At 39.1% G+C, this 20,618-nt stretch overlaps 1 protein-coding gene across 3 annotated transcripts in view; it reads right to left on the bottom strand.

Moving 5' to 3' along the window:
• HMGA2 (high mobility group AT-hook 2) overlaps positions 1 to 20,618 on the bottom strand; it is a 170,800-nt gene that overhangs the window by 97,513 nt on the left and 52,669 nt on the right. For 2 of the 3 annotated variants that reach the window (XM_064448855.1, XM_064448845.1), the window contains one exon: positions 14,639 to 14,689. In XM_064448855.1, the coding sequence (XP_064304925.1) occupies positions 14,639 to 14,689 (51 nt within the window). Of the gene's footprint in view, positions 1 to 12,467; positions 12,564 to 14,638; positions 14,690 to 20,618 lie in introns of those variants that run through there. The other variant, XM_064448865.1, reaches the window with a different exon arrangement.

The following is a 20,618-nucleotide window of genomic DNA, read 5'->3' as shown; positions in this document are numbered from 1 at the left end:
GAAAAAATACATTGAAATAACATTAAGGATCTAATATAAATCCACAAAAGCCAGGAAATTCAGAGATAAAGAAAGACTTTCAGACGAGGGAAAACTTTCCAATATATTAAACTGGAGCATAAATTCACTTCCTCTTCACATGTTTGCCATCAAGTCATTCCAGACACAGGGGGTAAGTTCCTCCCTGGGGTAACTCAAGTGCCTTCAGCAGTACTACACCAAGAATCAATTTGGCCCTACAGAACCATGTCTTAATACTTTCTCTATTTCTGATAATTACCAAAGATATTTGAGTTTAAACAGCAACTTCCTCTCTTACAGCTCATTTTCCCATCGTTCAGAGACTGCTATAAAACTGAATTTCTGGGACTGCAATAGTTTCCATGATTACAGACTATGATGTCAATCGTGGGGTTATGACTTCATTGACAGACCGACTAGAAGGAGAACCTCTGTGCAAAGGAGAAAATCCACACTCAAATACAAATATACCTGAGATTAGCAAAGACAACACTGCACCTCACTGGGCACAGACATTTCCATCTGCATAAATAATATTCTCTACTTTTCACTGCAGCCCCTTAAAAATTTCTGTTTCGTTCATAAGTCATTCACGGTGCTGATGTGTTGCCACCCAAACTCAGCCTTGGTGATAGTGCTGCGTGGGCCAAGCTTGATGTCAACAGCAGTTTAAATCATATGCTGTGGGTCCAATTCTTTGCTGCACTCTCTGGAAGTGCAAAATCAAACGCACAGCTTAAGACAGGATATGAAGGGAATGAAGTGATTTGGAACTGCCTTCAAACGTCCCATGATTCTGCCCTCATCCTCAAGCTGACAGGGCTTTTGGCTCTGGGGTCTGGCTCTTCCCTCCACAACAGAGCAAGATAACTATAATGAACTAGTTACTAGAAAATCCCCAGGTATCTGGCTGATCAATAGGATCCCAAAAAGGAATGTGTTGGGGAAAACTGGAAGAAGGAAAGACAGGATGCACCCTCCTGAACTGTATCATTCTATAGCCAGCCCAGGTACATAAGACAAGTACCCGGAGCCTTGAGATACAGAGCAGAACTGCTGTAAAAAGAAAAGAGCTTTCCACATCACTTTTGTTTCTGAAAGATAAAAAATTATTTTTCCTCCCCATTTACTGGACTGCAAGAGGCAGAGGGGCTACGACTGACCCAACACAGCCATGTAAAGTAAGAGATGGATAGCTTAGGCACTCTCTCACCCTATACTGAAAACTCTAATATCAGCACATGGGACACAATAGAGCTGGCTGCCAGTGAGGTCAGATTCAACCCAAGAACCCAGGAGTGACAATTCCCCATTGCTCCAAGTGTTACAGAGACTCGGGCTCTATGTTCATTCTTTTTGCCCATCTTCTACTCCTTGTTGTAAGACCTGCTCAAAGGTTACCTGAAATGTCTCATATTTACTCTTGGACCAGATGTTTATTTCATTGGATAGCTTCCAAATAAATCCAGTCAGACATTTTTTAATTAAATAAATGCCCTTTTCAAGTCTTCAGCTGCCTTATCATGCTCAAATTACTCAAAATGAGAACTTTTTCAAAGCTTCTATCCATGACATTTATGTGGCCTTGAATGAGGAGAGTGTGCAAGCTAAGTATTCAAATGTTGACCTGGAGAAGACAAATAAACTGAGAATGGATGCAGCTACAGTTGACCCCGCCTCTATACTTGCACAAAGTGTCTGGAATGCTCGCTCTGCAAAAGTGCAAAGGAAGGACAGAATTCCTCCCCTGGCTTTTTATTATAGGGCCGCTAAAAACTTTTATGAAAACTAAGAAGCCAACAAAAAATGAGGAAGCTAAATAAATCAGTAGAGTTCTGCCTCCCAGTTATTAGACACTCAAAATAATGGCTTTTGGGAGTGTAAAGAAGAGTGTACAGAGCTTTGCAATGTACAAAGCTCGCTCTGGGACATTATTTAATGAACTATTTGAAATTTTAATCATGCAAAGCAAACTACAATGATTTATAATTATGCAAAAAGATCATGATGGCTCAAACCTCTCCCTTAAATAGCTTTCTTAGTGGTGATTTGGAAGGATAGGATTAATAATCTCTTTCTTGGAAACCAATGGCATCTGGTTTGCCTGCAGAGGCTCTGACACCTTCTACTTCCTGAAATGAGCAATGAAAGAGATGAAGTAGCTTCTGCTTGGAGCAAAATTATTATTAAGTATATAATTTTGAAACGTTTTTGTGTGCATGTGTGAACTTCAACTATAACATAATTTCTCTTTGTTGCTCTCTGTGCAATGGCCATTGCCTTTACCTAAGGAATTTTGATCTAGTTTAAACAAAAAGTATGATGCACAAAACCTTCTCCCTCAAGATTTGCTGCAGATTAAAGGGCAAATTCTTTCCCTTACTCAAAACCATAATCAGTGGCTTTTTGTTAGCATAACTGAGAAAAGGGTTTCCAATTTATATATCAGCATTTACAAGCATTTGGAGAGAAAAACCTAATTCCAACCAAGTCAGTTGGGGTCTTGCTATTGAATTCACTTCAATGGAGCCACTATTTTACTCAGACTTGCCTTAAAAATAGTTTGTTTCAGTGAATACTGTACCCTCTGCATGTATCTACCTATGGCCAAAGCTGAGCACATCCTTAATGAAAAAGCAAGATCATTCAGGCGTTTTTAAAACCATGTCTTTGTATATCTTTGAAAAATTTGCTGATGGTTAAAGTACAGAGGTGTCCATATTCCAGTTTTCAAATAATCCACTGAAATTATTAAACAAGGGAAAACTTATATTTTTAAGAAGCAATACTGTTTATATGACATACAAGTTGCTTTATAATTAAAAAAGCATCAATAAAAATCTTCTCTCAGTATCTCTGAACAAGTCTAGCCCACCTGTTACTCACGGAGTGACTGCTCAAAACTTATTGACATAAATAACAAATTTATCATATTCACAAAACGATTCAAGTGCCATTCTTGCTATGTGAGAGTCACATAACGTTTCTGTTCACCTGGTGCCTAATTTGAACACGTATACATCATCTTCCTCAAATGACCTAAGTTTTGTGCAAACATGGCTATTTGCACAACTTATACAGCTTACAGTCAACCAGCAGATCCAGTTATACATTATGTTAGCAGAGATAAGGAACGGTTGAAATCCAGGCGACTGATTTTATTAGAAGTTTGACCACTGACTTCAACAGCCTAAGATTTTATCATGCATCTCCTGGCTGCATATTCAATCTATTTGACCAGAGGCACCACATGTCACTGACAGTCCATTTGTCTGTTTACCTATCTCAATCAGTCTTACATATAAAACTTGATAAAATAATTGTTGCATGCTTGAATGGTCACCCCCAACTTGAATAGGAAGTTTGCAAAGAAGCATCTTAAAAATTGCATACGCCTCTGCCTCCTCCAAATAGTTGATGAATGGTAATGAATGTCAATGAATGCAAGAGTGCATGCCATGGCAGAGATAGCCTTGTCTCCTCTACATTTTTAACACTGTGATCCCAGTACTGCATGTACTTTGTCAATGTGTTGTGCGAGTTGTTTTTTCAGGACCCAAACAGACAGTTGTCTGTGGAAGCAAAGCCCCCAGACAGATTTCTCAAGGCGTTTAGCATCATTAACAGGAAACAATGCAGGAGGAGCAGCCAGAGCATGAATGGGTTCTGTGTGAATACTAAGGAAACCCCAAGAACATGTTAACACAATGCAACTTTGATAAGATCGTAATAGTGAAGCTCACATATGTGTTTGTATTATGTCTTGTAAAAGGCCCCAATTGCTGTCTAGTAAGATAATTGATATAACAGTCAAAATGGATTAGGATAATACATTGGGTAAAGTCATAATTTCTGCTGTATACAGGAACTACCAGTCTGACTGTTTTTTAAGCTCCCAGCAGTTACTCCAAACATATAGGATGTATAAATCCTAAACCTTGACAATTCACTGATAATCTTAAAGGCTCCAAAACAGAGACTGCCACTACTGTTAATCAAAGCAAACCAACCTCTGCGGCCCAGACTCTGCTCTCATTGATTCTGATACCGATACAAAAGTAATACATTACTTCAAGTGTAATTTATCAGTACTATTATTTAAATCATCATAAATAACACCAAAGTCTGACCCTGCAGTTCTGTAGTTCAACAGTTCTCAGGATTGACAGACTGAAAATAGCAGAATAAAGACACACAGATTTAGACACTGAACAGCCAAAAAAACTATGAAACTCTACAATACTGCAATAAAAGCAGGCAATACTATTTGAACTGATAAGCAAAAGAATTAAAATCACGTGCAAACAGATTACAGCCACTCCATAAAACACACAAATGTGTCTTACTTGTGTGGAGATTTGTCTAGGGTGGGATTCAATCCATCCGTTCTCTGCAACTCAGTTGCATAACCTTAAAGCCTTCTGCAGACTGAAGTTTTATTAGCTCAAAATCATTAGTCTACGGTAGCAAGCCTTACCTTCTAATTAACTCTTCACTGCATTTCAAGTTTCAGCTGACAGCCACCCAAAATCCAGCTCCACCCCCTAGAGAAACCTTCAGAGCTATGTAAGGTCAGGACAGAGTACAAGTCCATTCACAGTGGTCATGCCCAACTTGTACATTAACGTCTTAAAGTGAGAGTGCTCACAGCGGGTCTGCCCATTAGTAAACATGATGAAGATTTAAACCCACACCTCCTATACAAGCATCCTAATCACCATCTCCTAAGCTTTCCTGGATGAGAAGCATTCTCCAGCTCTTCTCTTGAAGCTGAAATGCCATGCAGAGAAAAGGCTCCAGAAGAAAAACAAGGAAGAAAGGGTATCTTTTGAGTATTAGTTAAGGCCCATTCCCAAATTGAGACAGAAATGGGTTCCAGGCTATGATCTCCAATGTCTGCATTTTAGATCAGACAAAATGAGCCCTAGGGATGTCACCTCAGATCTTTACATGGATGCCTAAAACACCAGTCCAGGCTTCCCTTTGTTTTCTTCTTCTCCCATGTGGCCCCACGACTTTTAAATGCATCGCTGAAAAGCAGCCCTGGGTCTAAAGAGTTGTCACCCAGACCAGCTTATGGCACATCATTTCTCTTGGCACACAGGTTCAGCCCTGGCTGAGCAGTACCGGGGGTCTCTGAGTGCTTCAGTTATTAGGCTATTCAACTAAAGATGGACTCACAGTTGTCCTCCACGAAGTGTCCGTCCTTCTGAGATGGCTAAGCAAATTGGTCCTGAGTGGCATGAGGGGAAGCACCATACTTCTGGTTCCCCATACACAAAGTGGAGGGGTAGATGCATTAATTCAATGTAAGCTCAGTGGGTCACCTTATGGAGAGCGGGAAGGTCATAAGCTGGGTGAATGGATCCCTCTCTGCAGCCCTTCTAAGGCACCTATTTCACAGCACTGACTGTATAAAGACTAAATAAGAATGGGTTTTGTCAGGTAGATTATATCATCTGTCCCCTTCCAGGCCAAGCTCCTAAAAACTTAGTGAGGCAGTGTGTAGCTTGGATGGAATGGATTTCCCACAATGTCAGGCCACAGAAGAAAAGGCATGAAACCCAGAGATGCCTGTGTTCAGGAAACAAACCCATCGCCTTCTGCCTGTCAGCTCAGGGTGGCCAGCGGCTGCCCTTGCACAGCAGAAAGATTTCCATCCCTGAAAGAAATCACTACAACGTCAAAACAACAGAGAAGAAGCCTCCCTGTACTGCAAAGAAGGAAATCATACCCCATCAACAGCCTCCAGTAACAGCAAGGCTGATAAGCATTTTCTATGCAACCAGAATCATTCTGGACAGGGAGTAACAAAAGATTGCAAAACAGTGCGCTATGAGCATTATCAGCCTCCACACCATGATTACATGTTCTTCAACATACGGCTTTCTCATTCAGTCTCTCATCTTCCCAGGCCTCAGTGTTTCCCACTTCACGGTTCCCCCGAAGACTAAAAATATCTGGATTCTCTGGGACCTGAAATGATCTGGTTTTTAGCAGCAGTGTCACTACTGCATCTTTAAACCACTAAACTGTGTATCCCAATCTGACTATTTAAACTGTACAGCCTGTGAAGTCACAATTTTCAAATTTCACATTCCTGTCCCTCTATTTTTATTTTGTTTTTTTCATTTGCAGTCTGATGAATATCTCAGATAGGTCTTGGGATAGAAAAACAGGTGCATTTGTAAATGCCATAGTAAACTATGCTCCCTTGGTATTTTAAATTGGCACCTAGCACAAAATAAATTCAAGACAGCAGAGCAAGAATGCGCCATGCTAACTAAATCACTTATAAAGTACATAACTGTTGATACAAAAAATATTTTTTTCCTTGCTCGGAGTTGTGTGCTACAGAATTAGAAGCCACCTCCTGGTGAGGATATTTTACAGCTATTTACTGAAAGAAGCCCACTTTCTTGTTGAGAATCTAGCCTCGTACCTAAAATGTAATACTGAACTGTGATTTGAAGTGAGGCTTAGTCCCAGGATTACGGAAGAGGAAATAACAATACTTGCACTTAAAGCATGTAATGACTTCCATTCAAACACCTGAAAGCACTCTCCAAATATTAATTATCACAGTACTAGCCTCCCCCCGACCCTTCCAGGAGAGGATCAACTCTGCATTCCTTCGGCATCCATATCACCTGTTTGGGTCTTTAAAGAATGCAGAACGAAGCCAGAAGTATTACTCCTCTTTAATTATTATTGTAACTCTTAATTGCGAGGAGTAAATTCACCCACACTGGGACTGACTGCCATTTATAAGATGGCCCTTTTCTATCACTGGCCATGAAAATACGTTACATTTTCTTGTAAGGCTACTGCATTACTGGGGCTTGCAGTATAAAGCAGAATTAAACTAAATTGCATCAAATAAGCTGCACAGCTAGTCAGAAATTATAAGAAAACCTGGAAGTCTTGACTCCGAATCTTCTGTCCTGGATCAGACTTTAACACATGGGTTTTCATTCCCTCTGCACTACTACCTTTCAAGAAGACAGGGAATGGAAGTACCATCTCTGGGTGAGGTGGCCTGAATGGCCCTGTCCTGCAGCTATGGCTCAGATCATCTAGTCCTGAGAAGAGGAGTAACTGCATTTTGGACAAAAGGATCCCCGAGGTCCCTTCCAACCTGTCATTCTGTGATTCAAAATATTCGAGGGACCAGGCACCTTGGCCTTGTGACTACGTTTTTCGTTTACTGATCAGTATTGGACTTCGATATGTAATTAAGGTACAAAGATGAGAAAATACCATAGATACACATCAAATATCTTTCAGGCTTATATTTGGTTTGGGTCAAAACCCTTCTGGCCAGAAATCTCTCCACTCTATCCTGTATACAAAGAATACAAAGATTTTTTTAAGATCTTACTCCTCATTGACCACCAGCTAGATATATACTAGAGATACTGAGATACTCACATCGGAGTTTGACGAAACAGGTAAAAACCATATATTGGTTTAAGATAAGGAATTGAAAAGCGCGTGTCCCTCCCTCATACAACCTGTTAGCAAGCAAGCTTTACTGGAGGAGGATGGCCTTGAGCTGAAGGCACAGGGCAGGCTGCCAGGAAATCCGAGTTCTATTCCTGGCTCTTCTACAGATTTCCTTGGGCAAGGCAATTAACCTTGCGGAGTACATTTTCAATGGAGGTGAGGCCCAGCTTCTCTTTCTGCATTCATAACATTTTCAATGGTGAAAATGGAATTGTAGGAGCAAGAACGAGTGCCTGTACTTTTCACTACCTGATACATTTCCTCTGTCAGGTAGCTGGATCCACAACTGCTAATAACTGCGCTAGCAACAAAACCAAGAATTCAAACTCCGCAGGTGCAAAAATGCCTCCTGATGCTGCCATGACCAGCCTCAGTGCTCGGTTTCCTCATATGTAAAATGGGCAATAAGGCTTATAAAATCAAAATACACAGCCAAACGGAAAACTAATTTTTAAAGTTCTTGAACGCCCGTTATCTGAGATCATAAAAAGGAAACAGCTCAGAATTTCAGTTTACCTTTCACTACAGATGCTATATTTTTACTTTCTGCATTTTTTGCCCATTACAATTTCCTCTTTGGACCTCAAACAGAATAAAACATTTTCCTTTAAGGACTCTGAAATGACAGCTGAAGTCAAAATATTTTTGAGCTGAAATGGATATCTTTTAATACACCTTAACAGAAGTGGAAGTGAATTAGAGAATGAGTGAAATATCCTTTTGGTAATATAAATATATTTTACAAAAGAAATATCATGGCTAAATTTCTGTTGAGTCTATAGGAAGACCTGCACTTGAAATAAATGGTGCCACATCTACTTATACCAACAAGGAACAGGACTCTGAGATTCCAAGGAAGGACACTATTTGCTTAGACAAGCTTCTAGAAAAATGAAGACACATACCTCTCTGAACACAGATGAAACAGAACATATTTTTAGTGAATTTTTATGCATTTGGAAAAACCATGCAAGATGTTTTTTCCTTTCCCAGAATGTTGAATAGAAAAAAAGGATAACAATTGGCAAAAAAGTGCATTAAATATCTGTTAGACATAGGAAGAAAGATCAACAATCACTGCTTTTGTCACAATGTTCAGGTTTTAAGATATTATTTTTTGTACAGAACATCTGAACTGGAAAGTAAATGTATAGGCAGAAAGCTTTTTAAGGCTTTCAATTCATGTCCTTCATCCACTTGTTAAGTTTAGGAATTTTGAAGAAGAGAGGTCAATAGTATGTTTTGCATTATTATAAAAGCTCCTTCAAGCTCTTTAGACAACTGAAACGATGAACCCTCCCAGGTGACACTCTTGCCCACACAGATATAAAACATGTTCATGAAGGAAGGTGGTTTATATTACTCTGTCACAAAATAATAACTATGACCTTCACAAAGAAGGTAAGGTAGTTTGGAAGATTAAAATAACAGCAACATGTGCAAATTTTCATTATGTCCTTCACACAAAGCAGTAACACCACAGATATTGCAGATGTGAAGTACCTGAAATGACATTATTCTTCCAAGTATGAAAAACTGATTTTTCATCTGTGCTATCTTCTGCAATTACATAAACAGCAACTTCCTTTTTCATTCATCATTCAATACATGTGATTTAAGTTTCACCTCAATCATAGTTTGCTCCAAATGGACCATGAAGTAATTCATTCAAACAAATATATGTTCTCGTAACAATGGTATCTCTAGCCCAGCTTAGAGATGTGCTGGTAAGCAACCACAGCACCAAACGGGAGGATCTTTCACACACAGCTCTTGCTATCTAAAGGTCAGATATGTGTCTTGTTTTATCACCTAGATTGTCTTTCCCAGTGTCAAAAGATTGCTATCTCCAGCTGAGAATTCACCATACCTATAACAAAGCCTTTTTGAGGGCAGGACGGACTATGACCGCAGAACATCTTCCTTTCTCAGTCACCTAGTGAAGAAGCCTGCGTGACTTTAAGCACCTCCTGGACTATGACTTCCTATGTGATAAAAATGACTGCACAAGAAATAACCAAAATTATTTAAATGGCTTCACATCACAGAGCATGGCACTACCAGACAGAAACTTCTACTTAGATAATGGTTTGCAAAGACTCATTATGGGCAAGAAAGAGCCTCAAAAGATCGATGCATCTTCTGAGGCAACGGGGTTTTCTTGATATATATTTCTTCAAAATGGAGAGCCTCATTTTCAAAATCTTACAAGTCAATGAGCTTTAGGAGGCCTTGCCCTGACACAGGCCTTCTGGAACTGCTGGCATAGAAACATCTCACAAATTCCATGTTTAGGGTTTGATATCTCAGCTATGTCAAAACTGCAGTGGGAAATAATCTGAAGAAAAACTTACTAGAAAAAAACATTTTTGCAATGATTTTTTTAAATGTCGTTTGGCACCACTTAAACTGACTTTCAGTATAAAGTGAAATTCTGCCCTCATTCAAGAGGGGAAAAGCTGAGCTTCAAAAGTACTATAATGTCCAGCTAGTCATGACTGGATCAGATAAAGCTCCTGCTTAAGGAAATTAAGTTCATTTCTGATTATCTTTTATCTTCTACCAACCTGAAATGTACTATCTAGACTATCTAGCAGAAAACAAAATTCTTGAAAGAGAGTGACGTCTTCTGAACAAGTCACAGCTGTTACTTGGGCGTCAGTGATGAGATATGCAAGCGGATGCTTCACATGTGCCCTGCACTTGGAAAGCCACTGATTCTCTTCTGCTTTTATAATCATGCGGCTTCCAGAACTGCATCTTTCCATCCTTTAAAACAGTTTCATGGCATGGCATCAGCTGTCTCTCCTCCCCACCAAAGTCCTGCTCAAAGCTGTAAAAAGCTCTGGACTGTTCCTTGGGTTTTTTGAGCAATCCTGCCATGCCATGCAGTGCATCTGTGGTTCAGGCTGAACAATGTGGAGGTGAAATCAGACAATGCCAAAAAATTCTATCTAAAGACATAATGAAAAAAATGGAAATAAAAGAAAAAATATACCCTTTTAAGCATCAGCTTCAGAACTGGGTTTCAGGTTTCTCCATGATGCCTGAAAATACTAGAAGTCTGAAATTTCATGGGGTTTTCAATGCAGTTGTTTGGAACAAACAGCAGAATAATTGATTATTCAGTCTCCTGCCCTACTCATAACCCTTCAGTCCTCTCCTTTCAGGCAAATTCTAGACATACACAAATAAAATAAAATAAAATAAAATAAAATAAAATAAAATAAAATAAAATAAAAATAAAATAAAATAAAATAAAATAAAATAAAATAAAATAAAATAAAATAAAATAAAATAAAATAAAATAAAATAAAATAAAATAAAATAAAATAAAATAAAATAAAATAAAATAAAATAAAATAAAATAAAATAAATAAGCTTTGACCGTGAGGTCTTTACAAAGGGTTATGTGAAGCCATCAGCAAAACTGTTGCTGATTCCAGAAGCGGCAGTATCAGGTCTCAGTGGCAAAAACCTGGCACTGATGAAGCCAATGACAAATTTTTCACTGACTTCTGGGAATGTGAATCTCCATGGCTATGAATTTGACTTTATGACTATGCTACATAAAATAATTCTACTAATAAAAAACAGGGTGCTTCATCTGCCTTTTTCAAGCATCAAAGGCAATGTCTACAAAATACATAAACAGTGCGGACCAGCAGGAGAAAAAAGGCTGGTGCTGAGGACCTAAGGTCCACACCATGCACCTTTCAAGAGATTTTTATTTCACTTCAGCCTAGTCCTATGGGTTGAATGCCTACAAGACTGCCATTCTACACCACATCTTCTGGTTTTATTTCATTTGAAAGGAATCTAGCCCATGAGCTCTGTGACTGCTCCACAATGCATACAAGTATGTGGGGACAATAAGGAGATGCATTTCCAAAGCACGCTCCTGATTTGACCGAACACACTAATGTAGATGCATCCAAAGAGCTTAGAACATGTTCCTGCATTAAAACCTTCAAAACGTAGGAGTACCAAGCTCATGAAGAGGTTTCCCCCCCTCTCAGTTAATAGGACTCATAGCCTTCAGTGCACTTCACTCATGTGCAGCAACCGACAGTGAAGACGAGTTTTACAACAGCAGGCACTGCGTTTCTGATTCCAAATATGTTCATTTCCCACCTGCTTGACTTTGTTATCGTCAGGGTTTTTATTCAATTAGCTCTCCACACTTAGAAAGCTTTTCTATGTAGCTGAATATTTTATCTACAGAAGAGTCTGTCAATCTTCACTGTCTGTTCTACTGACAAGGGTCGTCTTTTCCATGACAACTTTGTGAAGTACACATTATTGCATTGAAAAGATCATCGGATGTCTCATACACTTGTGAAAAACTGGGCTTCTTGCCCTCTCCACTTGGGCTCTCCCTTCCCCTTGCCAGTTTTATAACAGTCAAAAAGATTTGCTTCTCTTCTAAAAAATAATATATAAATAAATACATTGTGAGTCACAAACATTAAATACTTAATTTGAACCAGCAGAAAGACCAGCTACCGGAATTCTACAGTGGTCTGTTAGCTCGTATGACTCTGCATGTGCATATTGAAGGAAACAGCAGAAATAATACTTTACAATTTGATGAACAACATATGACACAGAACCTCTAGATGCACAAAAAAGGGTTACAAACTTAGGAAAATACCTGCCATATAGAATCCTGCCCTCTCCAAGGAAAAAAAAAAACCTACATACTCCTTAATTTCACTGATACAGAACCATCATCATTAAAGCTTGATATATAAATAAATTGGATTAAAGAAGAAAATAATCACTAAGGACTTAAATGAAGTTTGAGTGATAAAAAGGGACATTTTCTGAGTACATGTTGGATGTCAAAGCAGAAGGGATGATACTGTGCCATCTGCTTTTAGGCAGAGCCCTCCTTTAATTTAAACTATAAGCTTGCTTATAGTTGGCACCATCATGGCTTATAATAATTTAACGACATTTCTTTCTGGAGAAAAATAGAACATCACTCTCCATGTCAGCACGCACAGAGGAGGAACCCATGAACCTACTGTAAACTGAAAAGAGAGAAGAAAGAGAGGGGAAAAAGGCATATCTCAGTGCAAGCTGCGGACAGGAGCATTATCTCTGAAAATCACAAGAAGCAATCATATCATCAGAGTAATCAAATAAGACTGTGCTTTAAACAGTCACAAGAGCAAAGTAATACCAAGTTTGAAAATATGCTTTAGTTTAAGAAAAATTAAACTGTTCTAAGTATCAGACACACAAGAAAGTAATGCATACGCCTACTAGATAACCAATTCCCATTTCTGCAAATCAGGTTCTTCACCTGACAAAACAACCCATACTAAACTTAATGCCCCACTGATACTGCCTGTTCTTTCTCCCCCATAAAGATACAAAAATAAAAGGAAAACATTCTAGCCTAAAAGATGCCACAAGTGTTACATTTAGCCCTCTTCACTGAAAACTCACCTTAGTTTCTGACTGAGTGCTCGGAGAGAAAATCTTTTTAACAGTACATACTGCTACATTTTCCCTTTTCACATCAACCTTCAACCATCCTTATTCAACTGTCGCACATTCCTAATTCACTGGGGATGTCCTGCCTGTTATAAATTACTCTCATAAACCAGCTATTTCTGCTGCTTCCCCTGGGATTGCACCTAAGGTGAGGATCAAGCAAGCAGCACTCAGCATCCACACCTGCAAGGTCCAAGCTGGACAGGAGGAAGCAGACAGTAACCAATCCATGTTTTACTGCACTTGCCTTGGCCTTCTGCAAGCTGCCTTTGAGAAGATCACCAGCGTGGCTACGTTTGAATCTGCCACCTTTTTCCCTAATGCCAACAAGCCTCTTCACGCACCTGAAATCTGCCTGACTTAAAAACCTTAGGCATAAACAATCCATCTAGTATGTAATGGTCTGTTTTCTCCAAATAAATACCCTGGGGTGCTTTATCACTGGACAACACTACAGAATTAGTTCTTAATGACTGTTAAAGCCACCTCTCCTATGCTTAGCTGCTGATACTCCGGAGAAGGTGAGCTGTAGTTTTAAGTACCTTCTGGTGCTGTTTGAGCTTTTGCAAGCGTATACTTTTACAGCTGTGTTAACATCGCTGCAAAGGAACTGAACAAAATGAGGGATAAAAATGATCACTACAGAGAGGAAAGAGAAGGCAGAGTAAAATAAGGGAGCAAAATTGAGTTGGGGAGGGATGGATTTGAAGAAGAAAGGGAATTGGAAAGGGAAATCAGAAATGTTGACTTTTGATGGACTACACAGCCACACCTTCATATCTTCCAAGAGCTGATCATGTTTCTCAAGTGACACCCCCATCACTTTACTGTTGAAAGCCTATGCATGACTGAAAGACATGCAGAGGAGAGGTGCACAAGGCAGACTCTCATTGGCTGTAAACATCAGTGAGAACACAGAATTTCAAGTATCTGAGACTGAAAGCTTTCCGTGGCCAAAGAATCAAAACACGTATGTCTGACAGGCATGTCTACAGACTAAATGGCATGAGAAAGAGGAAATGTTAATGAAATATATTACCAGCCACTACAATTACGAGGCATGAAGATGGCCCAGAATGGAAAAACTAAGTGCTAAGTGCAAGTATTGTGCTGTTCATTTTTGCTCTCCCCCTAGATTTAAGGAAAATATGCGGTGTTTCCAGGCAATGTAGGACAAAGACATTTTGGTTTTTACACTTTATCTTGTGCACACTACATCTGAATGTTATCACCTCTTCTGATGTCTGATAGTGCCCCCTTAACCTTTGTTACTCAATTACTGAACAAGTTATCTCATTGTTACTCTCTTTTGAAGGAAGAGTTGTGCCTCTTTTCATGCTGATAAGAGACACATAAATATTCACTCCCAGCAAACATTTAATAGTAAAGTGTCTTGAGCAAACTACCAGAGTCTAAAGGTAGGAAGCTGTGGTTAACTTCTCTGCTATCTTAACCCTTTAGTCAATCCACCAGAACAAACAGACACAGAAGATGGATGCTCTTTTTCACAAATGAAGCAGCAATAATTGTTCTCTAAAAGAATGGACTTTATCACATGCTTTATAACACAGCAAATAAATCAAATGATTGGAAGTGAATTACCTACCCATTTTCTGGGCCGGCCTCTGGGTCGCTTTTCACCAGTGGCTTCTGCTTTCTGTATAGGGAAAAGAAACACAACATATTTTATACATCAGTATTATTTAACAGCCTCAGTAACTAGGAACTCCTTTCCTGTAACATTATTCATAATTATATCTCTTGGGTGGCACCAAGCCCCCCTCCCGCTCTACGGGTTTTCTGGTGGAATGTGTTTATGTTGGGTTTTCTGACATTTCCTAGCTGTTGTGGCCAGGGGATGCCTTGTCTGCACAAAAGGGTGCCCCCAGCCTTGATCCAGAGTGTGTCCAAGGGTGCAGAGGAATATGCCCGCACAAACACCCAGCTGCTCAGTGCCCACAGTACAGCCTGGGGGGGCCCAACCCCATCGAGCAATGGGGCATGCAGGCTGTGGATGGGGGCACAGAGCAGCTTGGGAACCCGAGAACCCCCAACATCATCAAATCTGGTCTTTCACAGGCTGTCAGAAATTACCTGTAGACACTAAATGAAAAATACAGACTGTTTCATCGCTGAACAAAGCAGTTTACAGCAGCCACAATTTCTTCTTTTAGTCTCACGATGCTCATGCATGAAAAGGATTTGGACAGACTATTACCATGAATGTGTGTTTGTTCATATTGGGAGATAACTTCTCTACTTCATGTGAAGTTTTCCAGGTAAAAACGCATCCTTACACTGTAAGCAAACCTTCTACTGGTCCAAAACACACCTTCCCTTTTCAGGTTTAAGGAAACAGCATGGGAGGTGCCCTATAAGTGACAGCTATATTTATGTAAGCCCAGCAGTTGGTCCTGGAGCTCAACTTAAAGGAAATACATGTTCTCTTAACAGACGCTTCCATTAATTCACTGCGTGACACCGTGAATACTACTACTTATGCACTACACTAAAATACTTACAGGCTTTAAGATGAAAATTGAAGGTTATTTTCTCTAGACAGGCTCTGCCCATCCATACACCTCGTCACGTAAATAATCCTGTCCCACTGAGGGTGATGAGGATTCTGCCACCAGCTTTAGTGAGAGCTGGACTTTTGCTGCATACAAAGTCCCTGGGAATGAAGACTTTTAGCACACATTCAGTAAATGTGTTTCCACATTTCCATGAATTGCTTTTCTTCCAGTTAACTGTATGCGTATTTGATTTGCCCTTAGAATTCAACTGTGTCATTAAATAAATCACTTGCTGGTCAATCTCTGTAACATATACTGTAACCTAATGCTGTGTAAAGTGGATCCCTGTAAAAGAGAACTTGAGCTGAGGAAGTAGTGGAGGAATCTCTACAAAAAAAACTGCCCTGTGAGTTAAATGCAATTACTTTGAAATAAATACCTCACCAAGAAGAAAGCTGTGAAAAATAAAATTCACACTCCTAAAGGGCAAAATTATCACTCAGACTTGTTAAAAGAGTAAACTTGCTCTTTAATCGTTTATACCAGTGTTACATGTAAGGTGAAACCCTCTTATGAGAATACTTGTTAAAGTGCATTTACTATACTCTGTAGCTGTCTATTTCAGAGTTTTGTTTCCTTTTAAAGCATTCATTTCTTTATACCTTCTAACCTGAAGGATGCAAAAGAAGATGAGGTTTAGTTTTGATGAGCTGTAACCCCCTGCATTTATGTTTCTTTCACCAAATCACTGAGCATAAATCTTAAAAGAAAATAGTGGTTAAAATTCTTCTTAACAAATCAACACCTGACATGTTATCAAAGCACAAGTGCCATTTATTCTCTTCTGTATTTTACCGCATCTGAAGGAAAGACCCTTTTCCAAAACTATGAAAACAAAAAAAACTTTTGGAAACAAAAACTACTTTGGTCTCACAATTAAAGTTCCTACAAACCTGACACAAATTGTAAGTTTAACTACAGCGTATAATCTAGTTTGATGGGAAGGAGAACATGAGAGACTTCTTTGAATAACTAATCCTTGCTTCCTGCCATAAACTGTCACGCAGCGTGGCCGTTTGCCATGAACAATGCTGCGTTTTACCCCCGAGGAAGGTCCATGTCAGAAGTGGCTAGTGTTCCTGCTGGCTAGTTTGGATATCAGTTTGTCAAGTGCTTGGGGACCTTTCAGACTGAAAGGTGCTATATTCCTGCTGTATATGATTTCCACCTCATGTTAGAAGAAAAACATTTCCATAGTTCTTATCAAAACCAAATCTTTCCCAGAGGTGAGCTGAGCAAACACTGGGGCATGCCAGCGACGATGTTTTGGTACAGAGCGATTCTGTAAGTAAATAGGAAGGTTTCCACAGACTAAACTGCAGAAAATGAACTACAAGAACCTCCAAAGTGGACAATTTTATCTCCATTCCAAGGAAAGGGAAAGACCAAACAATTCTGGAACAACCAAAAGGAGTACTGGCAGTGGCACTTTATTTTAAGCTCTTGAAGAAAGGTTTTACTGCGTATCAGACAAATAATCCAATGTTTCCCCATATAATTTTCAAGTAATTAATAAGAAAAGGAACACAAGTGCCAAAGCATTGCCTTTCCTCTGAAACAGGTATTTGCATAATCAGAAACATGCCAGTCTGTTGGCTCTTTGCTTTAAGTGTTGCCTCTGAAGCTAGGAACAAATCCAGAGAGAGCCCCAAGCCACCCAGAGGTAACATGGATTCTCATCTGGGCAGCAAGAGGCACGTGTTCCCGGCCACACTACGCCCAGCAGCTGGTACCTGCTCAGTCAGGAAGAAAGCTGCTGCCTTCATCCTCTAAAGCACTTTTTGAAACTGAGATGTGTTGGTCAGGGTTTTCTTAACACTTGGTGCTGTGCTATGAGGCATGACCCTGCTCTATACAGGTAAGACAGGAAATCACCAAATTTAAAGGAAGGTCAGGTATGTTATCAAACACAAGTTTATTTTCATTAAGAATAATGACATTTCTTGTAAACAATAATATGAATATATCATTTTTGCTATTTCATATTTTAGGAAGAGAACTAGATTTACTCGCCTTTAAGTGCATGATCTATATGGGAAATGGTTTTTTTGTTCCAGATGAGAAAGATTGCCGTTCCAGTCATTGCTGTCTGGAAGACAGCTAACAGTCCTCAGGCAGATTTGCAATTTACCTAAGCCCTGTACCACAGGGCCATCAAACCCTGCTTCCACACAGCTGCTGTCAGCAGAGGTAGGACCTGACTGCCCATCATCCCTGCCTCCTCACTGCATAAATGTGCTTGTGCCCAGACAGAAACTGAGGCTGTACTACTGAAAGCAATTAACAAGACAAGACAAGTATAAATAATTGAACAGCTATAAAGTGCTCTTTGGGCATCTACCTATTGTCAAGGAAGATATCAAATGCAGCAGAATCTGAATTTGCAGAACTCTATCCACTTTGCAAAATTATCTGCTGGAAACCTCATCTTAAATGTGTCAGAGCTGTAAGACAGGTGAAATATCTGAGACTTCTTGGGGGGGAAGATCACTGTTGTCAAACCACGTCAAAAGACCTTGCCCAGGAATGTGTCCCTCTCCTTAAAAAAAGTTATTTTGTTTAAAAAAACCTCTTAAAAGAAACTTAGGCATTGGATAGTTAGAGAGAAAATCTTCCCACGCTTCCTATGTCCTGTTTTAGCCATTTTAATTCTAAACAGGAGTCAGTCTTTTCCTGCTTCTCCAATCTTGCTCAAAACGCCTGATTTTGAGGTCTCTTATTTTTTAGGTATAATACTACAATCACTTGATAAATCTGATCTTGTTTTCCCTTTAAGCCTGTAATGACTGGTGTTGGTGAGAATGAATGAAGCATGGAGAAGCCAAATAGATTTTCGTGAACCAATTTAGGGCAGAGTCCTGGTCACATGCGCCCTTTTTTTTTTTTTTTTTTTTTACCTTTGGACTGCTTAACCCAGGGACATGCCTTTCTACATACCAAACTCTGGCCATGTAACATAGAGAGAGTAGTAAGTGTAGTCACACACAGTACCACAAGTCCTGGTTTTCAGAGGATGATCTTTCAAGATCTGGAGGTATTTTCAGTGGATTTCACTACATCAATAACTACAGCAAAACTCAAAATATTGTAACTGAAGGTGAATTTTACTAAAGAGTGTTTACTTCTGGATATTGCTGGGATATCCCTTGACATTTTCTTTCGAGACAAACACATAGTAGCTACTACTCCTTCTTTTTTTAACCTCACAATTGTGTTTCCTCCTTCCAAACAGGAGAGTATTTATGCCTATACATTATTTTTGTCAAGCCCAACTACAGGAGCTAAACAAAGAAAAGCTCTTGAATGCTTAAGGGAAATGCGATGGGCTGGGAACACAGCTCAGCCTAACAAATAAAACTCACCCACAGAACACCCAGGAAACTAAAAAGGAACATCCCTACTAGGGTCTTCCCGGAAAACTAGTCGCTCTTTAGGAAAAAAAAAAAAAAAGAAAATCTTCACTTTTTTTGTTAATTTTTTAATGAATATTTTAAATGAATAACCGAATAACTTGTTTAAAGATGCAGATTTCAATAGCAGCCTAATTGTGGGGACTCAAGTATAAGGTGATTAAGAGTCTTTTTGTGTCTACCTCTTCTCATCTGCTAATATATTGTGTTCCTTCTGTCTGTGAAAATTAAACAATTGAAAAATGGTTTGGTTTTCTATAAAATTAAGTTTACCTTTCGTGTCCAGTTTATAACATGTTAGGCATGTGTGATATGCAAAGCTTTTAAAAAAATGCGTATTACCTGAAATTAAAGTAATTGCCACATTATTAGCTGTCCAATTGGTCTTGCAACATTCTGTATGCATTGTCAAGTTTCACATTGCTAATTTCCTAACAAGCACAGTTTGTTTTCAGATGCCCCAAGGCCAGTTTACTAAGACCAAACACAAGCTCTGAAAGCTGGGGGGGGGCGGTGGGAAATCCCATGAACCAAGAAATTTTAAATACACAACACAACCATGATTCCAGGGTAAATTGTCCCTCAACTGATTTGAGGGTATTTCCTTTATGAGGTATAACAAAACAAAGTCCCAGTTGTGGAGTATTTTTAACTTGCTGCCAGTTTGTGCAATACATTTTTAATTGTGATGTGTAATGGTTTGCAAGAGAACACCCAATCAATTAATCATGAGTGCCTTCTCATGGCTGCTCGGTGGGTTCTCCTGGCCGACGTTTATCTTACATGTTGTGAACACTCTAATACATTTCAATGAGCTCCCTTTGAAAAACACAGGCCACACACTATTCTTTAGAAATTCCAGCAATTTCCAGTTGCGTGTATAGTACCCAGGCTCACATGTAGAGGGGCTTCAGCTAAGTTAGCCGGCTCTTTTTCTGAGAGTTGAGACAGACTATAGAAAGCCTTACATAAATATATGTATGCATATGCATGTGTAAATATGTTTACCACAAAATCAAACATATAGCTCACTCTTTTAAGAGGTGATACCCTCGCCACCAAATGAAGCTTTCTTACAGTGCCAAAACCTTTCCATTCATATTACTGTTAGAAAAACTATCAAAATTAATATTACATAAAAAGATACTTTGAGATGCCTGGTGAGAAGGTGAACCATTTCAGAGAGGGCTAATTATCAATTTGGAAAAAGCGCTAAAACATTTATTTGAAACGTGATCTCAGTGACTTTCCTCTAGGAAGGCTTTATAAGTGTTTTATGTTTTATAGGATTTATCCAACATTTATACATTTTATCTACAAACCTAGAAAGAAACAGGACTTGTAATTACATACCCTCAAAGATTTTTTTTAATGATAAAAAAGACCTCTGGTCTTTGGTCAATTTTTCACATTATCAACACCCGACAGGGTTTGCTTTAATTAGGGCAGTAACTTGATGCGTTCTGAAAATCAAAACGTTACAATGAAATTGCTCAGTTCATAAATTAGATTAAAAAAACCAACTATATGTACCAGAATCATCTGGAAAGCTCTTGATTCGATATACCTACATATATATGAATGTTTTAAAGTTATTTTC

The sequence above is a fragment of the Phalacrocorax carbo genome, chromosome 1 (genome assembly GCF_963921805.1).
Source record: "Phalacrocorax carbo chromosome 1, bPhaCar2.1, whole genome shotgun sequence".
Taxonomy (NCBI): domain Eukaryota; kingdom Metazoa; phylum Chordata; class Aves; order Suliformes; family Phalacrocoracidae; genus Phalacrocorax; species Phalacrocorax carbo.
The sequence above is the reverse complement of the archived record's forward strand: the minus strand, read 5'-3'. Positions and strand labels throughout refer to the sequence as shown.